Source organism: Lipotes vexillifer, unplaced genomic scaffold (genome assembly GCF_000442215.2).
Source record: "Lipotes vexillifer unplaced genomic scaffold, Lipotes_vexillifer_v1.1 scaffold806, whole genome shotgun sequence".
Lineage (NCBI taxonomy): Eukaryota > Metazoa > Chordata > Mammalia > Artiodactyla > Lipotidae > Lipotes > Lipotes vexillifer.
In genome coordinates, this window is record NW_006783439.1 from 545,491 (window position 1) to 568,394 (window position 22,904).

The following is a 22,904-nucleotide window of genomic DNA, read 5'->3' on the forward strand; positions in this document are numbered from 1 at the left end:
TGGACTCTCAACCACTGCGCCACCAGGGAAGCCCCCCTGTTGTATATTTTTGCCTCCTTTGTCATAGATTAATTGACCATATGTTGGTGCATTTATTTCTGGGCTCTCTATTCCATTGCTCGATATGTCAGGGTGTTTTTTTGTGTGTGCCAGTACATTCCTGTTTTGATTACTGTAGCTTTGTAGTGTAGTCTGAAGTCAGGAAGTCAGTGATGCCCCCAGCTTTGTTTTTCTTTTTTTTCCTCCAGATTGCTTTATAGTCTTCTGTGGTTCCATATAAATGTTAGGATTATTTCTTGTACTTCTCTGAGAACTGTCCTGGGTATTCTAGATATTTTGATAACAATTGCATTAAATCTGTAGATTGCTTTGAGTAGTATGGACATTTCAACAATATTAATTCTTCCAGTTCATGAACAGGGATATCTTTCCATTTCTTTGTATCATCTTCAGTTTCCTTCATCAGTGTTATATAATTGTCAGAGTATAGGTCTTTCAGTTTATTCCTATGTATTTTATTCTTTTTGATGCAGTTTTAAATGGAATTAGTTTTGGATTTCTGAACTAATGATAGTTCATTATCAGTGTATTAAAAAATCAACAGATTTCTGTATTTTAATCTTGTATCGTGTACAAGAAAAATCCCAAGTAAACAACCTAACCTATCATCCAAAGTAATTAGAAAAGGAAGAACAAACAAAGCTCAAAGTCAGCAAAAGGAAGGAAATAATAAAGATCAGAGTGGAAATAAAATTGAGACAGCACTCCCCCGAAAAAAATAGAAAAAATCAATGAAACCAAGAGCTGTTTTTCTTTTTTTGAAAAGGTAAACAAAATTGATAAGCCTTTAGCCAGGCTCATTAAGAAAAGGAGAGAGGTCCCAAATAAAATAAATGAAAGAGGAGAAATTACAACCAATACCACAGAGATACAAAAAACATAAGAGAATACTATGAACAGTTTTATGCCAACAAATTGGTTGACCTGGAAGGAATGGATACATTCCTAGAAATATACAGTCTTCCAAAACTGAATCAGGAAGATATATTGGGTAGGCCAAAAAGTTTGTTTTTTTCCCTAAGATGGCTCTAGTAGTATTTAGTTGTCTTTAACTTCATTCAGAATAATTTTGTTAGATTGTATTGTGACAGCTGTCATGTCAGCATGCATTTAAAAAACTTATCAAAATGGGTGAATTTTTGTGTAGCCATTTTAATATTGAAAATGGAGGAAAACAACATTTTTGTCATATTAGTTTTTATTATTTCAAGAAAGGTAAAAATGCAACTGAAATGCAAAAAAAGATTTGTGCAGTGTATGGAGAAGGTGCTGTGATTGATCGAATGTGTCAAAAGTGGTTTGTGAAGTTTCATGCTGGAGATATTGCTGGATGATGCTCCACGGTCAGGTAGACCAGTTGAAGTTGATAGCGATCAAATTGAGAAAAATCAACATTATACCACATGGGAGATAGCCGACATACTCAAAATATCCCAATCAAGCACTGAAAATCATTTGCACCAGCTTGGTTATGTGTATTGCTTTGATGTTTGGGTTCCACATAAGTTAAGCGAAAAAAACCTCTTGACCTTATTTCCGCATGAGATTCTCTACTGAAACGTAATGAAAACATTCCATTTTGAAAACAAATTGTGATGGGCGATGAAAAGTGGATACTGTACGACAATGTGGAACGGAAGAGACTGTGGGGCAAGCAAAATGAACCACCACCAACCACACCAAAGGCCGGTCTTCATCCAAAGAAGGTGATGTTGTATATATGGTGGGATTGGAAGGGAGTCCTCTATTATGAGCTCCTTCCGGAAAACCAAACAATTGATTCCAACAAGTACTGCGCCCAGTTAGACCAACTGAAAGCAGCACTCTATGAAAAGTGTCCGGAATTAGTCAACAGAAAACACATAATCTTCCATCAGGATAATGCAAGACCACATGTTTCTTTGATGACCAGGCAAAAACTGTTTCAGCTTGGCTGGGAAGTTCTGATTCATCTGCTGTATTCACCAGACATTGCATCTTCGGATTTCCATTTATTTCGGTCTTTACGAAATTCTCTTAATGGAAAAAATTTCATTTCCCTGGAAGACTGTAAAAGGCACCTGGAACAGTTCTTTGCTCAAAAAGATAAAAAGCTTTGGGAAGATGGAATTATGAAGTTGCCTGAAAAATGGCAGAAGGTAGTGGAACAAAAGGGTGAATACGTTGTTCAATAGAGTTCTTGGTGAAAATGAAAAATGTGTCTTTTATTTTTACTTAAAAACCAAAGGAACTTTTTGGCCAAAGCAATAGATAACCTGAACAGACTGATCACTAGTAGTGAAATTGAATCAGTAATAAAATAACTCCTAGCAAACAAAAGTCCAGGATCCAACAGCTTCAAAGGGGAATTCTACCAAACATGTGAAGAAGAGCGAATGCCTATCCTTCTCAAACTACTTCAAAAAATTGAAAATGAGGGAACACTCCCAAATTCATTCTACAAGGCCAACATTACCCTGATAACCAAAACCAAAGACACTACAAAAAAGATTATATAGGCCAGTATCTATGATGAATAATGATGCAAAAATCCTCAACAAAATATTAGCAAACCGAATCCAACAGTATATAAAAAGGATCATGCACCATGATCAAGTTGGATTTATTCTAAGGATGCAAGAATGGTTCATATTCACAAATCAGTCATTGTAATATGCCACATTAACAAAAGGAAGGATAGAAATCACACGATCATCTCAATAGATGCAGAAAAAGCATTTGACAGAATTCATCCATTCATGTTAAAAAAAAAACTCTCATCAAAGTTGGTATAGAGGGAACATATCTCAACATAATAAAGGCCGTTTATGACAAACCCACAGTTAATATCATACTCAAGTTTGAAAAACTAAAAGCTTTTCCTCTAAAAATGCTTCTCACATTTAGATTTTTAATCGATTTGGAATTTATTTTTGTATGAAGTGTGGGGGTCTAATTTTAGTTTCCCCATGTATAACCAGTTGGCTCAGCACCACTTATTAAACAGCACCTCCTTCCTCTGCCGATGTTATAAAGCCATCTGTTACAGACCTTGTTTCCATATGTATGGGTGTGTTTTGAGGTCTGCCTAGGACTGAAGGGAGATCTATTGTTTTACGTACTGTGTGCTTTTCATTTTGTCAGTGTCTCTCTTACTATATTTACACCTAAACAAGCACCCCAGGTTATTTTCCAAAAAAAAGTTTCAGTAACATACCACTCCCCTTAGCAAAACTTCAAAGCACATTTTATTTTTGGTGTCCTCTCTCTTCTTCCCCTTTCCCAAATAAATAAAATGGTTAGAGTTATGTTGAAAAATGGAAACACTCCAGAAATGTAGAGTAGTGAGTGAAAGTCATCTTCTCTCAATTAATCACTAATTAATCACTTTCACCATGTGTAGTGTGAGATTTACCTCTAAGCACATTCATTCACAGATGTATATAAACATAGTATATCAACTTTTTGTGTGTTTTTTTTTTTTTTAACGCTCCACAGCAACTTTTTTTTCACATGTTTGTTGGCCATCTTTCTAGGTCCTCATATCTGGATCTGTCTTCATCTTTTTGATAGCCACACAAGATTTTCATTGTGTATTTTTGTTATTATTGTATGGCTATACCAAAATGTATTTTTTCACTGTCCCTTGGTGGTGGTCACTTCATTAATATTGCCAAATTGTTTTTCATAAGGATTGTACAAATTGATACTCCACAGTGAATAATAGGGCTGTTTCTCCAAACATCTTACTATCATCTTTGCCAGGTGAAAAAAATATCTGATGGTTTTAATTTGTGTATCTGTAATTATAATATATGAGGTCAAGTATCTTTTTCTATGTTTGGCCAATTATGATCTCTCTCTTTTTTAAAAATAGCCTTTTCTCATATTCTCTGCTTACCTTTGTACAAGTATCAAATTATTGTTTTTAAAATAACTTTATAAGTATACTCTTTATATTAAAATTTTTTGTTTATGATGTGTAGTGATTTAAAACTTTTATCATATTTGTTGATTTTTTTTTTAAAGTAGCTTCTGGGTTTTGAGGCTTAGAAAGACTTCTCATTCTAAGATTTTAAAAGTAGAGTTCTATGTTTACTGTTTGTAGTTTCATTTAAAAATTTAACTTATTAATTTAAAATTTAAATTCACAATCTAATTAGAGTTAATTCAATGGAGAGTGACTTCAGCTGGTTTTTCTCAGTGGCTGACCAGTTGTGTCAGCTTTTCGTGAATGATCAATGTTCCTCACTAATGATAATACTAATTTTAACAAATACCTTTGGTTCTAATTCTGAACTCTCTTTCTAAAGATGCATCTATTCCTATACCAGTATCATCATTTAACTAATGTTAGATATGTAATTATCTGTCAGATTATTTCTCCAGTCATAGCCTTTTCTTTCAGAATTCCCCAGGGTATACTGCTATATTTCATTTTCACGTGAACCTGAGAATAATTTTAAGTTGCAAAAATGTTGTAGGCATTTAGACTGTGACTGTCTTAGCTTTATTGTTTCATTTAGGGGTGGTTGACGTTTACAGTGTTAAATCTCTTAGTCAAGCCATTTTCATGACTAAAGTTTCTTCATTTTTTGAAATATGTTTTCATATTTTAAAACATGTCTTTTTTACATGGTTTTATTCCACTGATTGGTTGGTACTATGAATATTATCCTTTCGTTCATTCTATTTTCTGATTAATATTTGTCTAGGAAAGCAGAAAAGTCTAACTAATTTAGTAAGAGGATTCTTTCAGTGTTTTGAATGGCAGGGGATATAGGAAGAAGATCCACGTGACTGCTCTAATGACTATGCTTTCATAAAAATTTTTCAAAATTTACAAATTAAAATAATTTTAAATGACAAAAGAAGAAAGCTCTTGAAATATTTTATCATTCTTATCTTTGCAGACTTTGCCTAAGATTCTGAGCCATATTGCCCCAGCATTTTGCATGAGCAGCTGTAGCTTCGTAGTAGAAAAATCTAAAGAATCTACAGCACGTGTTGTAGTTTGGAGAGAGATAGGAGTACAAAGAAGCTATACCATGGAGAGTACTTTGTGTGGCTGTGATCAGGGAAAATATAAGGTAAAACATCTCAGGACTTCCAGCCATAAAAATATTTCAAGTCTTCCATATATGGTCTAGTAGTTTTCAAGTATGTATTAAATGATATGTTTGTTATACTGAGCTAAATGTAAACTTGCACTAATGAAATTGAATTATATGCGATCTTAAGAACCGTTTTGTTTTTTTTTTTACTTCTCTGAACTAAATAGCTTGCTTTGGATCCTTATGAAATCTTAGTTGAGTCTATTTACAGTCATAATTTTTAAGAAAGCATGCTGTAATACACATTTAAATAACGGTTAGTAATTTTTAATGAGCTGTGCAAGTAGTACATTATTAATAAAATGTTCTATCATTTTAATTTATTGGATATAAATATATTTTTATGCATTTAGAAATAAACACATTACACTAAGCTTTTTTAATTTAGATTTTGTGTGTGTGTGACTTTTAAATGCATATTCCTTCACTAATTTTTTTTTTTCTTTACTAAGACTCCTTTTCTCCTCCTATGGTACCATAGGCTTTTATGGGAAACAATGAGTTCAGACATTACTTTTGAAATTTAAGAGTAATTAAATGTTAGGTGACTTTGAATTTTTTAATTTTAAAGTTTGAGAACTTAAAAAAAAATTTTTTTTTATTGGAGTATAGTTGATTTACAATGTTTTGTTAGTTTCAGGTGTAGAGCAAAGTGAGTCAGTTATACATATACATATATCAACTCTTTTTTAGATTCTTTTCCCATATAGGTCATTACGGAGTACTGTGTAGAGTTCCCTGTGCTATACAGTAGTTCCTTATTAGTTAATTTATTTTATGTATAGAAGTGTGTATATGTCAATCCCAATCTCCCAATTTATCCCTCCTCGCATTTCCCTGCTGGTAACCATAAGATTGTTTTCTACATCTGTGACTCTGTTTCTATTTTGTAGATAAGTTCATTTGTACCATGTTTTTAGATTCCACATATAAGCGATATCATACAATATTTGTTCTTCTCAGTCTGACTTACTTCACTCAGTATGACAATCTCTAAGGTCCATCCATGTTGCTACACATGGTATTATTTTGTTCTTTTTTTATTGCTGAGTAATATTCCATTGTATGTATGTACCACAAAAGATTGAGAACTTAAAAGGCAATGAATTGGACCTTAGGTAAGCAACTGTAAACCCGGATATTTATTTTTCTTGCCTTGGCCACAAAAAGCTTTTCAGGTGTCATGCTAATTATTCCACTCAGAATCTGTTTTGTTGTGTTTTGTTTTTTTTGACATGGGCGAGAGGAATCTGAATCTCATAGTGATTTTCATATATGTCACATAAAAGTGATTATAACTTTATGTTTAGAAAGAGTTAAAAATCTTCCAATTGGTTAGTATTAAAAATGTAAACATATTATGATTGATGCCAAAATGTTCAAGTGGAGAGCTTAAATGATTTTTCCAGTCTGTAACAAACTGGAAGAAAATTGTATAGATTTTGCAACTGACGTTCAAACTTTGGGGGCCTAGATGGGTAGAACTTAGTGAAATTTCAGTACTTTCTGTAGAGTGACTCTTCCCTAAGATTTAGGTTGACCACAGTATACTATTCTTCCAAAATGTGCTATCTTTAGAAATCTCTTCAAATATTGTAAAACAGTGTCTTTTAGACTTCCAAAGGCGTGATTGTGGTAAGAGAGGAGCATGAGCACTCCAGCCCACAGACCCTGCCTCCTAATCATTGCTTTAGTGGACTATAAGTGTGTGGGATGGAAAAAAGCTTGACAGTCATTTTTGTAAAGGACCATAGGTAGTTCCTATGATTTAGGGAAATAGACTATAAATTATTTGTTCTTAAAGAGATGCAGTCCGGCTGGAGAAGGTAAATTAAAGTGTCAGTGTCTGTGAAACTAGTCTCTGGGAGTAGGGAGAGAAGAAGTCAGGGAAGCTGAGACTTGCATGCCCCTTGAAATCATCTGTTGCATAATAATAGTAGCACTTTCTTACTATATTTGGATTCTACTTATAGACTTTCATTGGATTTTTTTAAATGTTCTTTTTGTGTTTTGATAAATTTATTTAGTCATTGAAAATACTACGTTTAAAAAATCGCTAAAATATATTTTGAAACATAAAACGTTAGACGATTTTCTAAAAATTACTTTATAAAATTTTTAAAATAAAATAGATACCTAATGTATAGTCATTTCTCTTTTATACGATTTACATTGACATATATATATATATATATATATATATATATATATATATATATATATACTTTACGTGATTTCCATTGATAGAGTTACATTGATTTAAAACTCCTATGGAGAGAAGTATGTCTTACTACTAATAATAAGCTAAGTTTTTTACATCTAAAATTCAGTGCTTTGATCATAACATATACTTTTTTAAAGTTTTTTTTAATTAATAAACTTTTAAAAATAAGTTTATTTATTTATTTTTGGCTGCATTGAGTCTTTGTTGCTGCACCCGGGCTTTCTCTAGCTGCGGCGAGTGGGGGCTACTCTTCATAGCAGTGCACGGGCTTCTCATTGCGGTGGCTTCTCTTGCTGTGGAACACGAGCTGTAGGCCTGTGGGCTTCAGTAGTTGTGGCATGCAGGCTTCAGTAATTGTGGCATGAGGGCTTCAGTAGTTGTGGTGCACAGGCTTAGTTGCTCCATGGCATGTGGGATCCTCCCGGACCAGGGCTTGAACCCGGGTCCCCTGCGCTGACAGGCAGATTCTTAACCACTGTGCCACCAGGGAAGTCCCAATAAACTTTTTAAAGAGCAGTTGTAGATTCACAGAAAAATTTAGTGGAAACTACAGAATTCCCATATACCCCCATCCTCCCCCCTACACATAATGTATACTTTTCAAACTTGTTAATATTAGCTAATAAGTTGTGTAAGTCTAATAATATTTTAAGAAACAAATCTCTTCACCCTCAAGAATGTTCTCTTATTACTGAATTTTAGGCTTCAAATATTCTTTATTTTTGATGAGCTAATTCAGAAATAGGCATAGCCTTTCTAAAGCTTTTAGATTAAGAAGGCAAATGCATTTCCTAGGTCAGTTAGGTCACATTTCTTAGAATATTTGGAGATGGCCAAACTATTTAAACAATCAGTCAATCATTATTATGAAGGCATGTGTTACGTAGAGTAAATAACAGTTTTTATAATTTATCTCTTCAGTTACTGTGTGCTTTTAGTCTGGTCATTGAAAATCTAGTCTGCTCTCATCTATGCCTGCAACCTTTGTTGGTGTAAGGATTGCATTTATTTTAGAGATACATTTTTATCTGAAAATTAAGTGATAAGCAATGTCTTGATTTACAGTCCATTTTTATCCTTTTATTTGGTAATGTTTAACTTTTGGTAAACCTTATATATTGTTTATTGAGAAACTATTGGTTAAAAAAGTGTTGTGGTAAAATTTTGTTTTTGCGTTAGTAGACCAACTTTGAAATGGGCATTCTTAACTGACATGGAACATAAGAACTTATTTTACTGCTGCCTCATTAGCTTAGATTCCTCTGATTATTTTTTGACATAGTTACCTTTCTTTTCTTTGTTTTTTACTCAGCAATTTATTTTTATCATTCAGGAAAAGTATGTATAAAGTAATGTTCAAGTATACAAATTGGAGCCTTGATTGTAGCACTATAATATTTCAACATCGGCATACAAGTAGTAGATTACAAGAAGTACTAGCAAGATCTTGTAAAAATATAATTTCACCCATGAGCTCTACGAATAACTTAACCACAAGATGTTTATCTGTTTTTTCCTCCCCAGTGTGTTGGTGAAAATACTTTGCACGCAGTGAATGAGCATAGACATTTTAGAAACGGTTTTTTAAGACAGTTTCCTTTGCGACTTAAAATAATCTTATGTTGTTAAGACACTGTGCTTATGAGTCCTAGGTTCATACAAAGTGCCAGCCTTTTATTAATATAGTTACAGGGCTTCCCTGGTGGCGCAGTGGTTGAGAGTCCGCCTGCCGATGCAGGGGACACGGGTTCGTGCCCCGGTCCGGGAAGATCCCACATGCCGCGGAGCGGCTGGGCCCGTGAGCCATGGCTGCTGAGCCTGCGCGTCCAGAGCCTGTGCTCCACAACGGGAGAGGCCACAGCAGTGAGAGGCCCGTGTACCGCAAAAAAAAAAAAAAAAAGAAAAAAAAAGTAAAAATATAGTTACAAATTCCTTTTATGTAATTTAAATGAGATATAGCCAGAGGATAGCAAATGTCCTAGTTACATGTTTATTATTTCTTTATTTTTAGGGTTTACAGATTGGTACTCGAGAATTGGAAGAGATGGGAGCAAAATTTTGTGTTGGTCTATTGCGTTTGAAAAGACTGACATCCCCACTGGAATATAATCTGCCTTCTAGCCTGCTTGACTTTGAAAATGACTTGATTGAATCGAGCTGCAAAGTAACTAGGTAAGACATACTTGTTTTATTCTTTTGTTATATGGCAGTATACTGTTAAACTTCATTAAATTAGTTCCGCAGAGGAAAGGCACAGAGATTTTGACAGCCAGGAGCATTTTTAGAATTAATATACATAAGTCTTGCTTCTTTTAACATTGGTATTTGGATAAAATTTTAATGAAATATCCTTATATTTGGAATGCTGTTTTAGTGATCTTAATGATTTACTTTTAACTTAAAAATAAGCAGTGTGGAAAACAGTTACTTGTATCAGATAATATGAAATTAAGAAGGTGTGGAGCCAAGATTCATAGTGCAAAAGAAATTTTATTTTGTTGATAATCTACAAATATCAGATGGCTTTCCAGTCACCTTCTGGTTACATCTACTAGAAACAGCTAATTTAATATCCCTCTGAAAATATAACTACATCTGCCAAGTAGTATCCTTCTGAGTAGGTAAACTTTTGCTCCTAAAATTCAGTGTATGTAAAATTTGATCAGTTATTGGCTCAGAGATAATTTAGTATCACAATTCTTAATCATAGTACCAGAGTTTAGCATTTTATAGTTTGATACATATGGGTAGGAATAGTCCCATTTTATAGAGCCTACATGATTTTTATTGTTGGACATTGACATCAGATTTGTTAATTTATTGCCAAGCTATGTTATATATATATATATAAATTTAGTAGTTTTAAGTGTAGTAAAATATTAATTAGAACTCGATTCTTATATAATGTGATAATTGAGGCAGTGATCCTCTGCATTGTCTATATTTCAAACACTTGCTAAACGATAATGGAAATAAATATAAATATATTTATTTATACATAAGTATAAATAAAGTTGTTCTCATCGATGTTTAGAAGCCTACTTTTAAGTTATTTCATGTATTCTCCCCCCCATCTTTTTGAGGTAAAATTCACAAATAAAATTGTAAGATATTTAAAGTGTACACTGTGATTATTTGGTATATGTATACATTGTGAAAGAATTTACCCCATTGAGTTATTAACATACCCATCCATCACATCACATGTTTACCTTTGTGTCTGTGTGTGAGGGAATATTTTTCAGTTTTGCTCTCCTAGCAAATTTCAATTATACAGTCCAGTGTTATCTAGTATAGTCACCATGTTATACATTACTTCCTCAGACCTTATTCACCTGAAAGTTTGTATCACTCTTACTAACCTCTCCCTATTGCGTCCTCTGCCTGCCCCATATCCCTTGGCAACCACTTTCCTACTCTCATTTTCTGAGTTGTTCCAGTTCTTTTTTTTTTTTTTTTTAAACATTTCATATGTAAGTGACACCATGCAGTATTTGTCTTTGTCTGGCTTATTTCACTTAGCATAATGCCCTCCAGTTTCATCCATGCTGTAGCAAATGAAAGGATTTCCTTTTTTTTTTTTTAAGGCTGAATATTCCATTGTATGTCTATATACCACATTTTCTTTATCCATTCATCCATCAATGGACAGTTAGATTGTTTTCATACTTTGACTATGAATAATACTGCTTTGAACATAAGAGTAGAGTGTCTTAACAGTTTTCAGCGTACAGATCTTCCACCTTCTTGGTTAATTTATTCCTAACTATTATTTTTGATGCTATAGTAAGTTTGTTTTCTTGATTTCTGTTTCTGAGGTTTCATTGTTAGTGTATAGAAATGCAGCTGGTTTTTGTATATTGATTTTGTATCCTGCAGCTTTACTGAAATCATTTATTACTTCTAACATTGTGCTGTTTTTAGGGATTCTATATGATATCTTGTCTACTGCAAATAGAGAAAATTTACTTTTTCCTTGCTGATTTGGATGCGTTTTATTTCTGTTTCTTGCGTAATTGCTCAAGCCAGTACTGAGTTGAATAAGAGTGGTGAGAGTGGGCATCCTTGTTTTGTTCCTTACCTTAGAGGAAAAGCTTTTGGTATTTCATCGTTGAGTATGACATTAGCTGTGGGCTTGTCATATATTGCCTTTATAATGCTGGTTTGTTGAGTTTTATCATGAATGGATGGTGAAATTTGTCAAATGCTTTTCTGCATCTATTGAGATGATTATATGATTTTTATCCTTCATTTTGTTAATGTGATGTATCACATTGATTGATTTGCATATGTTGAACCATCCTTGCATCTCAGGGTGCAAGGTGATCATGGTTTAGGTATGATTCTTTTAATGTATTGTTGAATATGATTTCCTAATACATTTTTTTGAGGATTTTTGCATCTAAGTTCATCAGGGATATTGGCCAATGATTTTCTTGTTTTTAAAATTTCTTCTCTGACTTTGGTATCAGGGTAATGCTGACCTTGTAAAATGAATTTGGAATTGTTCCCTCTTCTTTTAATTTGGGAAGAGTTTGAAAATAATTGCTATTATTTCTTGCTTAAATGTTTGGTAGAATTCTTCATTGAAGCCATCTAGTCTTGGGGTTATCTTGGAAGGTTTTTGAGTATTGATTCAGTTTCCTCACAGGTAATTGGTCTGTTCGGATTTTCTGTTCATTTCTTCATGATTCAGTCTTGGTAGCTTGTATGTTTCTAGGAATTTTTTCCATTTCTTCTAGGTTGTCCAGTTTGTTGGTGTATAATTGTTCATAGTGGTCTCTTATGATCCTTTGTATTTTTGAGGTATCTGATGTGATGTCTCCTGTTTCATTTATAATTTCTCTCTCTCTCTCTTTTTTTTGGGGGGGAAAGTCTCACTGTCTTTTCTATCTTTTAAAAAAATTAGCTCTTAATTTTATTGATCTTTTTTTTCTTTTTAGTCTCTATTTCATTTATGTCTGTTTGATCTTTGTTATTTTCTACCTTATGCTAACTCTAGGCTTAGTTTGTTCTTATTTTCCTAGTTCCTTGAGGTGTAAAATTAGGTTGTTTATTTGAGATTTTTCTTTTTTCAGGCATTTATTGTTATAAACTTCCCTCTTAGAACTGCTTTTGCTGCATCTCATCAGTTTTGGTATGTTGTGTTTCCATTTTTAGTTCTCTCAAGATATTTGATTTCTCTTTCACTCATTGATTGTTCAGGAACATGTTGTGTAATCTCCATGTACTTGTGAATTTTCCAGTTTTCCTAGTTGATTTCTAGTTTTCTTTCTTTCTTTTTTTTTTTTGGCCACACCACACGGCTTGTGGAATCTTAGTTCCCTGACCAGGGATTGAACCCAGGCCCTCAGCAGTGAGGGCACGGAGTCCTAATCACTGGACCACTAGGGAATTCCGAATCGATTTCTAGTTTTATATTGTGGTTGGGCTTAATATGATTTCAGTCTTCTTAACTTTATTAAGACTTGTTTGTAGCCTAAGATATGATTTACCCTGGATAATGTTCCATGTGTGTTTATGTATTCTTTTGCTGTTGGATAGAATGTTTTATGTATGTTAGGTCCGTCTGGTCTAATGTGTAGTTTAATTCCAGTGGTTTTTTTTTTTTTTTTAGACTGATTTTCTGTCTTGGAATGATCTATCCATTGTTGAAAGTGGGTGTTTGAAGTTCATTGCTATTCTTATATTGCTGTCTGTTCCCTTCCTCAGATCTGTTAATATTTGCTTTATATATTTAGGTGCTCCTATGTTGGGTGCATAAATCTTTACAATTGTTATATCCTCCTGATGAATTGATCCTTTTATTATTATTATTATTTTTAAAATTTATTTGTTTATTTATTTTTGGCTGCATTGGGTCTTTGTTGCTGCGCGCAGGCTTCCTCTCTAGTTGTGGCGAGCAGGGGCTACTCTTCGTGCAGTGCACTGGCTTCTCTTTGTTGTGGAGCATGGGCTCTAGGTGCGCGGGCTTCCGTAGTTGTGGCACATGGGCTCAGTAGTTGTGGCTCGCAGGCTCTAGAGCACAGACTCAGTAGTTGTGGTGCATGGGCTTAGTGGCTCCGTGGCATGTGGGATCTTCCCGGACCAGGGCTTAAACCTGTGTCCCCTGCGTTGGCAGGTGGATTCTGAACCACTGCGCCACCAGGGAAGTCCAATCCTTTTATTATTATGTAATGACCTTATTATTTTCTCTTGTTGGTCTTTGGCTTAAAGTCTTTTATTTCTGGTATAAGTATAGCTACCCCTGCTTTCTTCTGGTTTCTGTTTGCATTGAATTTATTTTTTCATCACTTCATTTTCAGTTGATGTGTGTCCTTAAAACTGAGAAACTGAGGTGTGTCTTGTAGGCAACATATAGTTGGGTCTTTTTTATTATTTATTCAGCCACTCTGGTTTTTGATTGGAGAATTTAGTCCATTTACATTTAAAGTGATCATTGATAGGTGTGGGCCTACTGTTGTCATTTTAATTGTTTTCTGGTTATTTTGTAATTCCTTTGTTTCTTTCTTCCTCTCTTGCTCTCTTCCTTTGTGATTTGATAATTTTTTGTACAGTAAGTCCCCTACACACGAACCTTCAAGTTGCAAACTTTCAAAGATGGAAACGTGTGTTCACATGTCCAATCATGTAAGTTAGTTCATGTGTCTGGTGTACATTGTCATCTGCGTGCATCCTTTACAAGTGGTTGTGCTTTTGTGTACTTTACTGTATAGTACTGTATAGAGTACAGTAGTACAGTATCTTTATTTCAAGCTAGATCTGCAAGGGAACGACTTCATTGAACTCCTTGCTGTGCAACATGAGGAGCTTACTAATGAAGACCTGATGGAGTTGGAGACCCAGAGAAAGGACGAAGAGAGACAAGAAGAAGAAGAAGTAACTGAAGAACCAAAGAGATTCACAACACAGGAAATGGCAAGGGGATTTTCTTTATTTGGGGAGGCACTGTTAGTTTTGAGGCACAGGAGCCGAATGTAGAATAGTACACGAAGTTTGCAGCAGCCGTTCAGAATGCAGTCCAGTGCTGCTGTGTCATCTATGATGAGAAAAAAAGAGCTACTACCCAGACATCCCTGGATCATTTTTTCAAGAGGGTAGATAGAATTGAATCCAGCAAGGAACCAGAACCTATGTCATCAGCGTCAGGCATGAGTGAAGTTGCAGCCTGCCCTCCGTCTCCTATTGCTGATGATCCTTCAGTTCTATCATCTCTCATCTCTCCTCTCCCTCCTCCAGTCAGTAACTCTTCTTGCCTGTTCACTCGATGCCAGCCCCTGTATGCCAGCTGTTTTACTGTACTACTGTACTTTTCAAGGTACTGTACTGTAAGATTAAAAGTATTTTATTTTTTGTGTTTGTTTGTTTTTTATGTATTATTTGTGTGAAAAATATTATAAACCTATTACAGTACAGTACTATATAGCCGATTGTGCTAGTTAGGTACCTAGGCTAATTTTGTTGGACTTACAAACGTGCTCTCAGAATGGAACTTGTTTGTATGTAGGGGACTTACAGTAGAGGTATGCTTTGAATTCTTTATCTTTTGTGTATCTATTATAGGTTTTGGCAGTGCATTGAGGCTTACATAAAACTTTTTTTTTTCTTTTTTGCCAAGGCCACCACCCTTACGTAAAACATGTTAAATATAAACAGTCTATTTTAATCTGATAATTACTTAACTTTAAATGCATACCCAAACTTCCCCTTCCTTCACATTTTGTTTAATGGTATAATTTGCATCTTTTCACATTGTGTATCCATTAACAAATTATTGTAATTATATTTATTTTTAATACTTTTGTCTTTTAACCTGCAAACTGGATTTATAAGTGATGTACCCATCACCATTGCAATATTAGAATATTCTGAATTTAACTATATATTTACCTTTACCTGTGAGTTTTATACTTTCATGCTTTCCTGTTACTAATTAGTATCCTTTTGTTTCAGCTTGAAGAGCTCCCTTTAGCATTTCTTTTAAGACTGGTCTAGTGCTGATGAACTCCTTCATCATTTGTTTATCTGGAAAACTTATATCTCTTTTTCAGTTCTGAAGGACAACTTTGCCAGGTAGAGTATTCTTGATTGGCAATTTTTTCCTTTCAGAACTTTGAGTATATCATCTTACTCCCTTCTAGCCTGCAAGGTTTCTGCTGAAAAATATGTTTATGGTCTTATCTGGGTTCCTGTGTATGTAATGAGTTTCTTTTTCTCGTGCTAGTTTGAAGATTCTCCTTGTCTTTAACTTTTGATGATTTAATTATAATGTGTTTTGGTGTGGGTCCTTTTGGATTTATCTGTTTTAGTACTTTCTAGGCTTCCTAGATCCAGCTGTCTGACGTCTCTTTCTTTTCCTAAGTTAGGGAAGTTTTCAGCCATTAATTCTTGAATAACCTTTCTGCCTCCTTTTCTCTGCTCTATTTCTGGAACCCCTATAATGCATATCTTAAGCTATTTTTACTCTTTCATTATTTCTGTTTGCACCTTTGTTTGAAAAAATTCCACTGCCGTTTTCAGGGTTACTGATGCTTTCTTCCACTTGATCTAGTCTGCTGTTGAAACCGTCGTATTGCATTTTCAGTGCAGTTATTGTAGTCTTCAGCTCTATCATTTCTGTTTGGGAATTTTTAATATTTTCTGTCTCCATTTTGAAGTTCTTACTTTGTTCATGCATTACTCTCCTAACTTTGGTGTGCATCTTTATGACCATTATTTTGAACTCTGTATCAGGTAAATCACTTACCTTTATTTCATTAAGATCTGCTTCTGGATATTTTTACTGTTCTTTGTTTGGAACATATTCCCCTAATTCTTCATTTTTATTGACTCTGTTCATTTCTGCACATTAGTTAGAACAGCCACCTCTCCCAGCCTGACAGAATGGTCTCATGGCATGAGCTCTTCGTTGTGTTTCATACTTTTGTTATTCCCCAAAAGATAGTGTTCTGAAAGGAACTGACAGTATAATAGAAAAAGCACAATTTACATTTGTGAAGGGGCATGATGGTAATTATAAAAAATACAGAAAATACATTAATATATTTTAAAAACCAAAATTTAAAAATTGCCTAGACATATTGAGAAAAAAGTTACTGAGCAAATAATTTAAAATCACCTGGAGTTATGTGGAATAAATTTCTTAAATTAGTAAGTTTTAGGCTAGGGCTTGAAAGATAGTAAGTGAGGCTTGGTAAAGAAATAGGAGCTAATATGAAGAAAACAAAGTTGGCAATAAGAAGTAGACTAATTTAGGTAAGGTGGAAAGGATTGCTTGGAGCTTAGAAAAGCTAATGTTGAAGAAGGCATTACGGGAGCAGGTGTTCAGTTTCATGGGAAGGTTAGTGTGGATTTTATAGAAGAGAAGTAGTAACTGTATATGTTCTTAAGCAAGGAATGATAACTGATATATCCTATGCAGGATGTATTAAAATTCAAAATGTTTAGAAGCTTATGCTAGTGTAATACTTCTGTATTGTAAGCACCAGGTATTATGGTAAGTTGAGGGAAAAGGTGACTGCAGAGCTTTCTGGAGTTGTTCTTTGAGGTTGATACTTGTAATGTATACTACTGGTGTCCAGTTATTCAAAGTGCTGCTTCTTGAATGTAGATTTCTGTTATTCTTATTTTCTTTTGTTTTATTTGGTTTCTAATACAGGTAGAGTGAATAAGGAGGAATGAGAGAGGTTCTGATTGTTGGCTGAAGATGAAACTAGCTAGCTCCAAAGTTTCCGATGGAATTATTGGTATATACTTATTGCTTTTAAAACTGCTCCCCCACCACCAAGACTGACAAAGTTCTTTTCCTCATAGCTACTGTCATTTATGATTTAAAAATCTTATTTAATAATGATTGCTTACTCATCTGGCTGTCCTTTTTATTGCTTCTTGGAAACTTTTCAAGAATCATTGTAAATTCTTGTCATTATTTGCATTATTGGTAAAATGGGTGGGAGGGAAGTTGTACATATTTCTCACCTTTCCCTCTTTCTCCTAGCTCTTGATAATCATCCTTTAGTTTTGCTGTGCATTGGCAATCACTGATAACAATTACCTTGGAAATAAAAGCTATAGTAAATGTAACACAGATCAGTTGGGTTTATTTGTTGAGGCCAAAAACGGGGTTTGTGGTGTTGAAAAACTTTCCTTTGAGTGTTTCTTCTCTATCTTCTTTGCTTTTTCTCCTCTTTCAACTTTTCTTCTCACCCTACATACTTTCCATAAGTGATATTCATTCCAGTGATTTTAAATTACGTCTGTGTCTTGGTAACTCCAAGATACATATAATCTTCCAGACCTCTCTTCTGAGCTCTAGACTTACGTATCCAGCTTCCGACTTGATTTTGTACACTTGGACACAAAATTAACTTGTCTAAAACTCAACTCGTGACTTCTGTTCCCCTACCTCTCCCCAAACAAACGCATTCCTCTGTATCCACCTCCCTTTACCCAATTGCTCTTGTAAGAAATCTTATTCTTGGCATCTCCTTCTCTCTCCCTTACCCTTAATCCAATCCACCACCTGGAGCTTTTTGATTTCACCTCCAAAATATTTCTCAGATCTTTCTATTTCTCTCCACCACTTCTGCCATTACACTGGTCCAGGCTGCCATCATCTCTTGCCTGCTCTACTCCAATAGCCTCTGACTGGTCTTTCCCTCTTCCAGTTTCTTTGTACGAAGTGGTCACTGCACTGTCCTGAGCCCTTCAGTTATTTTCCACGTATATGGCCTATATCCATTATCAGAGTCTCTGAGGTCCAGAATGAGCCATCTATACCATTTTTTCCCCCTTTAGCTTGTCCTACTCTCTCTCTGTATTCTTACCATTCCAACCGCACTGACCATCTTTTAGTTTTTATAACAGTGCTCCTAAACTAGCAAAGGTCTAGTTTTTATTTTCCAATTTGTTATGGATTGATAATTGACTAAAATACAGTAAGAAAGAAGTACTATACAAATGGAAGAGGGTACCCCAAGGAATGCAAATATAAGCTCCAATTTCCTGTTATTAGAGTCACCAGACACATAATTTTATGTAAAATTGTTGTAAAAGTTTCTGAACACTTCATTTTAATTCCTAGGCTTTTGTTGCCATGGACCAATAACAAAGAATTTGTGGACCATACCTTGAGTAGTGCTATTCTAGAACATGAAAATCTTGTTATCATCCCAGCGTCTTTGCATTTGCTTTTTCCCGTACCAAAATGTCTATGCCTCCACTTGTTTAAGGTTTTATCCTTATCCTCAGTGCTATTCAGTTTCAGTGCATTGTGTTTAGGAGTGGTATATTAAAAAGAATATACCTTGGTTGACACTTAATATGTACTTTTAATTTGAGGACTCTTCAATTTTGAAAAAATCTCAACCATTTTTTTGGAAAATTGTTTCTTTGACAAATCCTTTATTCTGTTCTTTCAGAATTCCTACACTGGAGCTTCTCTGTCTGTTCTCCACACATGTCTCTTAACAACTTTTTCACGTTTTCTATCTCTACTTCAGTCTAGGTAAATTCGTCAGTAGCATTTTATAATTCACTAAATTTAGTTGTTTCTGGTCTAAAGTTTATCTCATGAGAGTATTTTATTTTAAAGATTATGTATTTCACATCTAATTGGTTCTTTTTTGTTTCTGCATTTTTAAATTTCATGCTTCCTTGTTTATTCTTATGGCTACTATTCTTCCCTTCTTTGAAGACCCTAAACACTTTCATAGTCATTTGTAGATCATGCCATTATTTTTGTGTTGGTAAGCTCATCACGGTTTCTCAACAGTTTTGTAACTTCCAAGCTCATATTAAATGAGAGCTTCCCCCAAACCCCCAGCTCTTTCAAGTCTCTGCCCTTAATCCCTTAATGATCTTTTTTTTTTTTTTTTTTTTTTGCGGTACGTGGGCCTCTCACTGTTGCGGCCTCTCCCGTTGCGGAGCACAGGCTCCGGACGCGCAGGCTCAGCAGCCATGGCTCACGGGCCCAGCCACTCTGCGGCACGTGGGATCTTCCCGGACCAGGGCACAAACCCGTGTCCCCTGCATCGGCAGGTGGACTCTCAACCACTGCACCGCCAGGCAAGGCCTGCCCTGTGTTTTTGAAAAGATTTCTTTTTGATTTATTTAAACTAAACTTTTTACATTTATATTATATAAAATATATTCATATTTATATTCAAACTCAATATAAATGTGAATTTTTATCTCTTGGGACAATATAGGATCCTTCATATGTTAACTCCATTTAACCCCCTCTCAATATATGTACTGCTGTTGTCAGATAGAGTATACTATGAGCATTGTACACTTTGTAGCCGTTATTACTGTTTTATGCAGTCATTAGATCTCACCACACATTTACTGCTTCACCACTACCTGCCCCTTTTCTCATTTCTTTCTTCATATCAGTTTTTATCTGGGGTCATTTTTCTTCTACTCAAACAATACCCTTAAGTCTTCACCTTCATTTTTGAGGGGTGTTTTTTGGATAGAGAAACGTTTTTCAGCATGTTGAGGGATCATTCTGTTGTCTTCAATCTTCCACCACTGAGTTGTCAAGTCAGCCATTAGTCTGATTGTTGCCCCTTTGAACATGATCTATCTTTTAAGGTTAAGTTGCTTTTATGAATTTCTCTTAGTCTTTAGTTATTTAGGGGTTTAACTTAGATGTGATTTTATTTATTTTGCTTGGGATTCACAAGGTTTCTTAAATTTGTGGCTTGATGTCTTCTATCAGTTTGGGGAAATTATTAGCCATTTTCTCTTCAAACATTGATTCTGCTCCATTATCTCCCTCTTTCTGGGACTCCATTTACTTTTTGTTTTTAATTAATATTATTTTTGGCTGCGCTGGGTCTTTGTTGCTGTGCGTGGGCTTTTCTCTAGTTGCGGTGAGCGGGAGCTACCCTTCATTGCGCTGTGTGGGCTTCTCATCGTGGTGGCTTCTCTTGTTGCAGAGCATGGGCTCTAGGCTTGTAGGCTCAGTAGTTGTGGCACGTGGGCTTAGTTACTTCATGGCATGTGGGATCTTCCTGGACCAGGTCTCGAACCCATGTCCCCTGCATTTGCAGGTGGATTCTTAACCACTGTGCCACCAGGGAAGCCCCTCCATTTACTTTTAAGTTTGACCCTTTTACTATATCCTCTGTGTCTTTTACTGTCATGAATAAGTTTCTATTCTTTTGTCCATCTGCTTTTTTCTGCATGTTTTTTCTAACCAACCTTTAATTCACCCATGCTTCCTTTAGCTGGGTCTAATCTGATATGAAATTTATCTTTCTTATTCTTAATTGTAGTTAATTAAGGGGGGATTAGGGGGGAAAATATCCCAAAAAACTCGGGAGGATGATTTTTAAAAATTGAGAAATATTGCCCAGGAGCATAAGCCAGCATTCTGGGAGCATAGTAGGACTTATTTTGAGCAGACTTTCACTTACTCTCCTCACCTTTACCCCATTTCTGCCTTTTGCCCTAAGTGAGTATCCTCTCTGATAAAAAATCTTTAGAAAGTCAACTTGCCATCTCTTTGGACTAGGGCATGGCCCAAGCAAGGGGATCTAAAGATCTGATTGCTCTTTATAATACCTTTTAACCAGTTCTGTTTTCAGTTCCCCCATATAACCATTATCTTCAATTCCTGAACTGTTCTAGGGCTTTGTAATACAAATCGGCATTATTTTCCTTGGCTTCCCCTACTGTAGATGCTCAGCAAATTGGAGGAAGTTGGAACTCAAGCCTACTAATTTCATCCATCTTCCTCCATCCTCCAACATTTTGTTGATATCTCTTCTTTGCTATTATCTCCCCTCCAGTTTTCTTTTTTTATGGGTTTATCCTTTTTAAAAAAGTTATTTTTTTTCCCATCACCTTAGTGGCTTTTGAGGTCCACTATGTTTACCATAAGTTATAGAACTTGCTTCTCAGTGAAGCCTGTGGTTGAAAATTAATTATGTTTTATACTCTTAGGGCATTTGTTGGAAATTGCCACACACAAATCATTTTAATTTTACCCAATTGTATTTGTTGTGTAATAAAAATTCCATTTCAAACAACACTTAAGTCTGTCTTATGTCTTTCCTAGGGGGTGTGTTTCTTTTAGGTCAAAGCTGGGAATGTTGGTAGAACTCATTTAAAAACGTAAAGCTTGTTAGGATACACCCTACAGGTCTGCACGCCTTGTAATTGCCCAGCCTTAAAACCGAAGAGCGAGCCCAGAGACAGCTAGAGACATCCTTGGTTTATTGGATAGTGACTCTTACATGTCTGATGCAAGGTCCTGGAAAGAGACAGCAGGCAGGACATGGCTGCAGTCTTCGCTACCGGTGGTGGGGGTGGGTGTTACCAGTTACACAGAGAATTGGCATCAGGTTGGCTCACCAGTTACCAGGGAAACCAGCAGAAGAGCCTGTCCCTCACAGCCCCTTTGATAAACTAGCAGGTGGAGCCATTCTGATCTGAAGAGTAGAAGATCACTAAGCTGGGGGTAGGGGTGGGAGGATGGGGCGTGGGGCAAGTTACTTATTAGGCTCTGTGATTAAGGGGGAAGGTCAGTCATGCCAGTAGGGTGTGGGTGAGGCAGGCACTCCTTGAGTGGGGGATGTACAGGGAGCAAGAGAACAGCGATCTTGAGTGGCCTGACCATACACAGCTATATAGTGTTTCTGAACTTAGCAGAAGTGTTTTTATTTTACCTGTTACCTGAACTAAGCAGTATTCTCAGTGACCCTCATTTAAAGGATTTGAGAACTGATAAAGCGTTTAACAATACTTCTCATTAGGAAATTGTGATGGTGACTAAATTTCAGGATAATAGGCAAATGGTTTTAAGTTTAAGTATGTTTGAAACATTATGGGAAAGTGAAGTTGAAAAATACCAAACTCTATACAGTGTTTTATTGTAATAAAAAATATAGCCTTATTTAAATGAAGCCTACTTATTATCTTATAATCAAACTGTATTTGGACCTGTTTTTTTTTGAGGTGAAATTCACACAGCATGAAATTTACCATTTTTAAAGTGAACAATTTAATAGTATTTAGTTTGTTTACAATATTTTGCAACCATCAGTCACCTCTGTCTAGTACCAAAACTTTTTTTAATCACCCACGAAGGAGACCCTCATACTCATTAAGCAGCATATTCAGCCCCTGAACCACTAATATGCTTTCTGCCTCTATGAATTAACCTATTCTAGATGTTCCAAATAAATGGAATCATACAATATGTGACCTTTTGTGTCTGGCTTCTTTCAGTTACCTTTGTTTTTGAGATTCATCCATGTATCACTGCTTAATTCCTTTTTGTGCATATACAAAGACAAAAAAGTTGATGAGAAATTTTTCCTAATGCAACTAATAAAATAAATAGGACTTAAGCTAAAGAAAGCCTTTAAAACATGCTTAACATTAGTTCTATTTTGTGTGAATGCTTCTTTAAAAATCTAATTTGGGGGCTTCCCTGGTGGCGCAGTGGTTGGGAGTCTGCCTGCTGATGCAGGGGACACGGGTTCATGCCCTGGTCCGGGAGGATCCCACGTGCC

At 35.3% G+C, this 22,904-nt stretch overlaps 1 protein-coding gene across 2 annotated transcripts in view; it reads left to right on the forward strand.

The window, feature by feature from the left end:
* The window catches only part of AGTPBP1 (ATP/GTP binding carboxypeptidase 1), a 171,944-nt gene that overhangs the window by 141,155 nt on the left and 7,885 nt on the right, over positions 1-22,904 (forward strand). For both annotated transcript variants that reach the window (XM_007456113.1, XM_007456114.1), the window contains 2 exons: positions 4,953-5,129; positions 9,389-9,549. In XM_007456113.1, the coding sequence (XP_007456175.1) occupies positions 4,953-5,129; positions 9,389-9,549 (338 nt within the window). The remainder of the gene's footprint in view (positions 1-4,952; positions 5,130-9,388; positions 9,550-22,904) is intronic.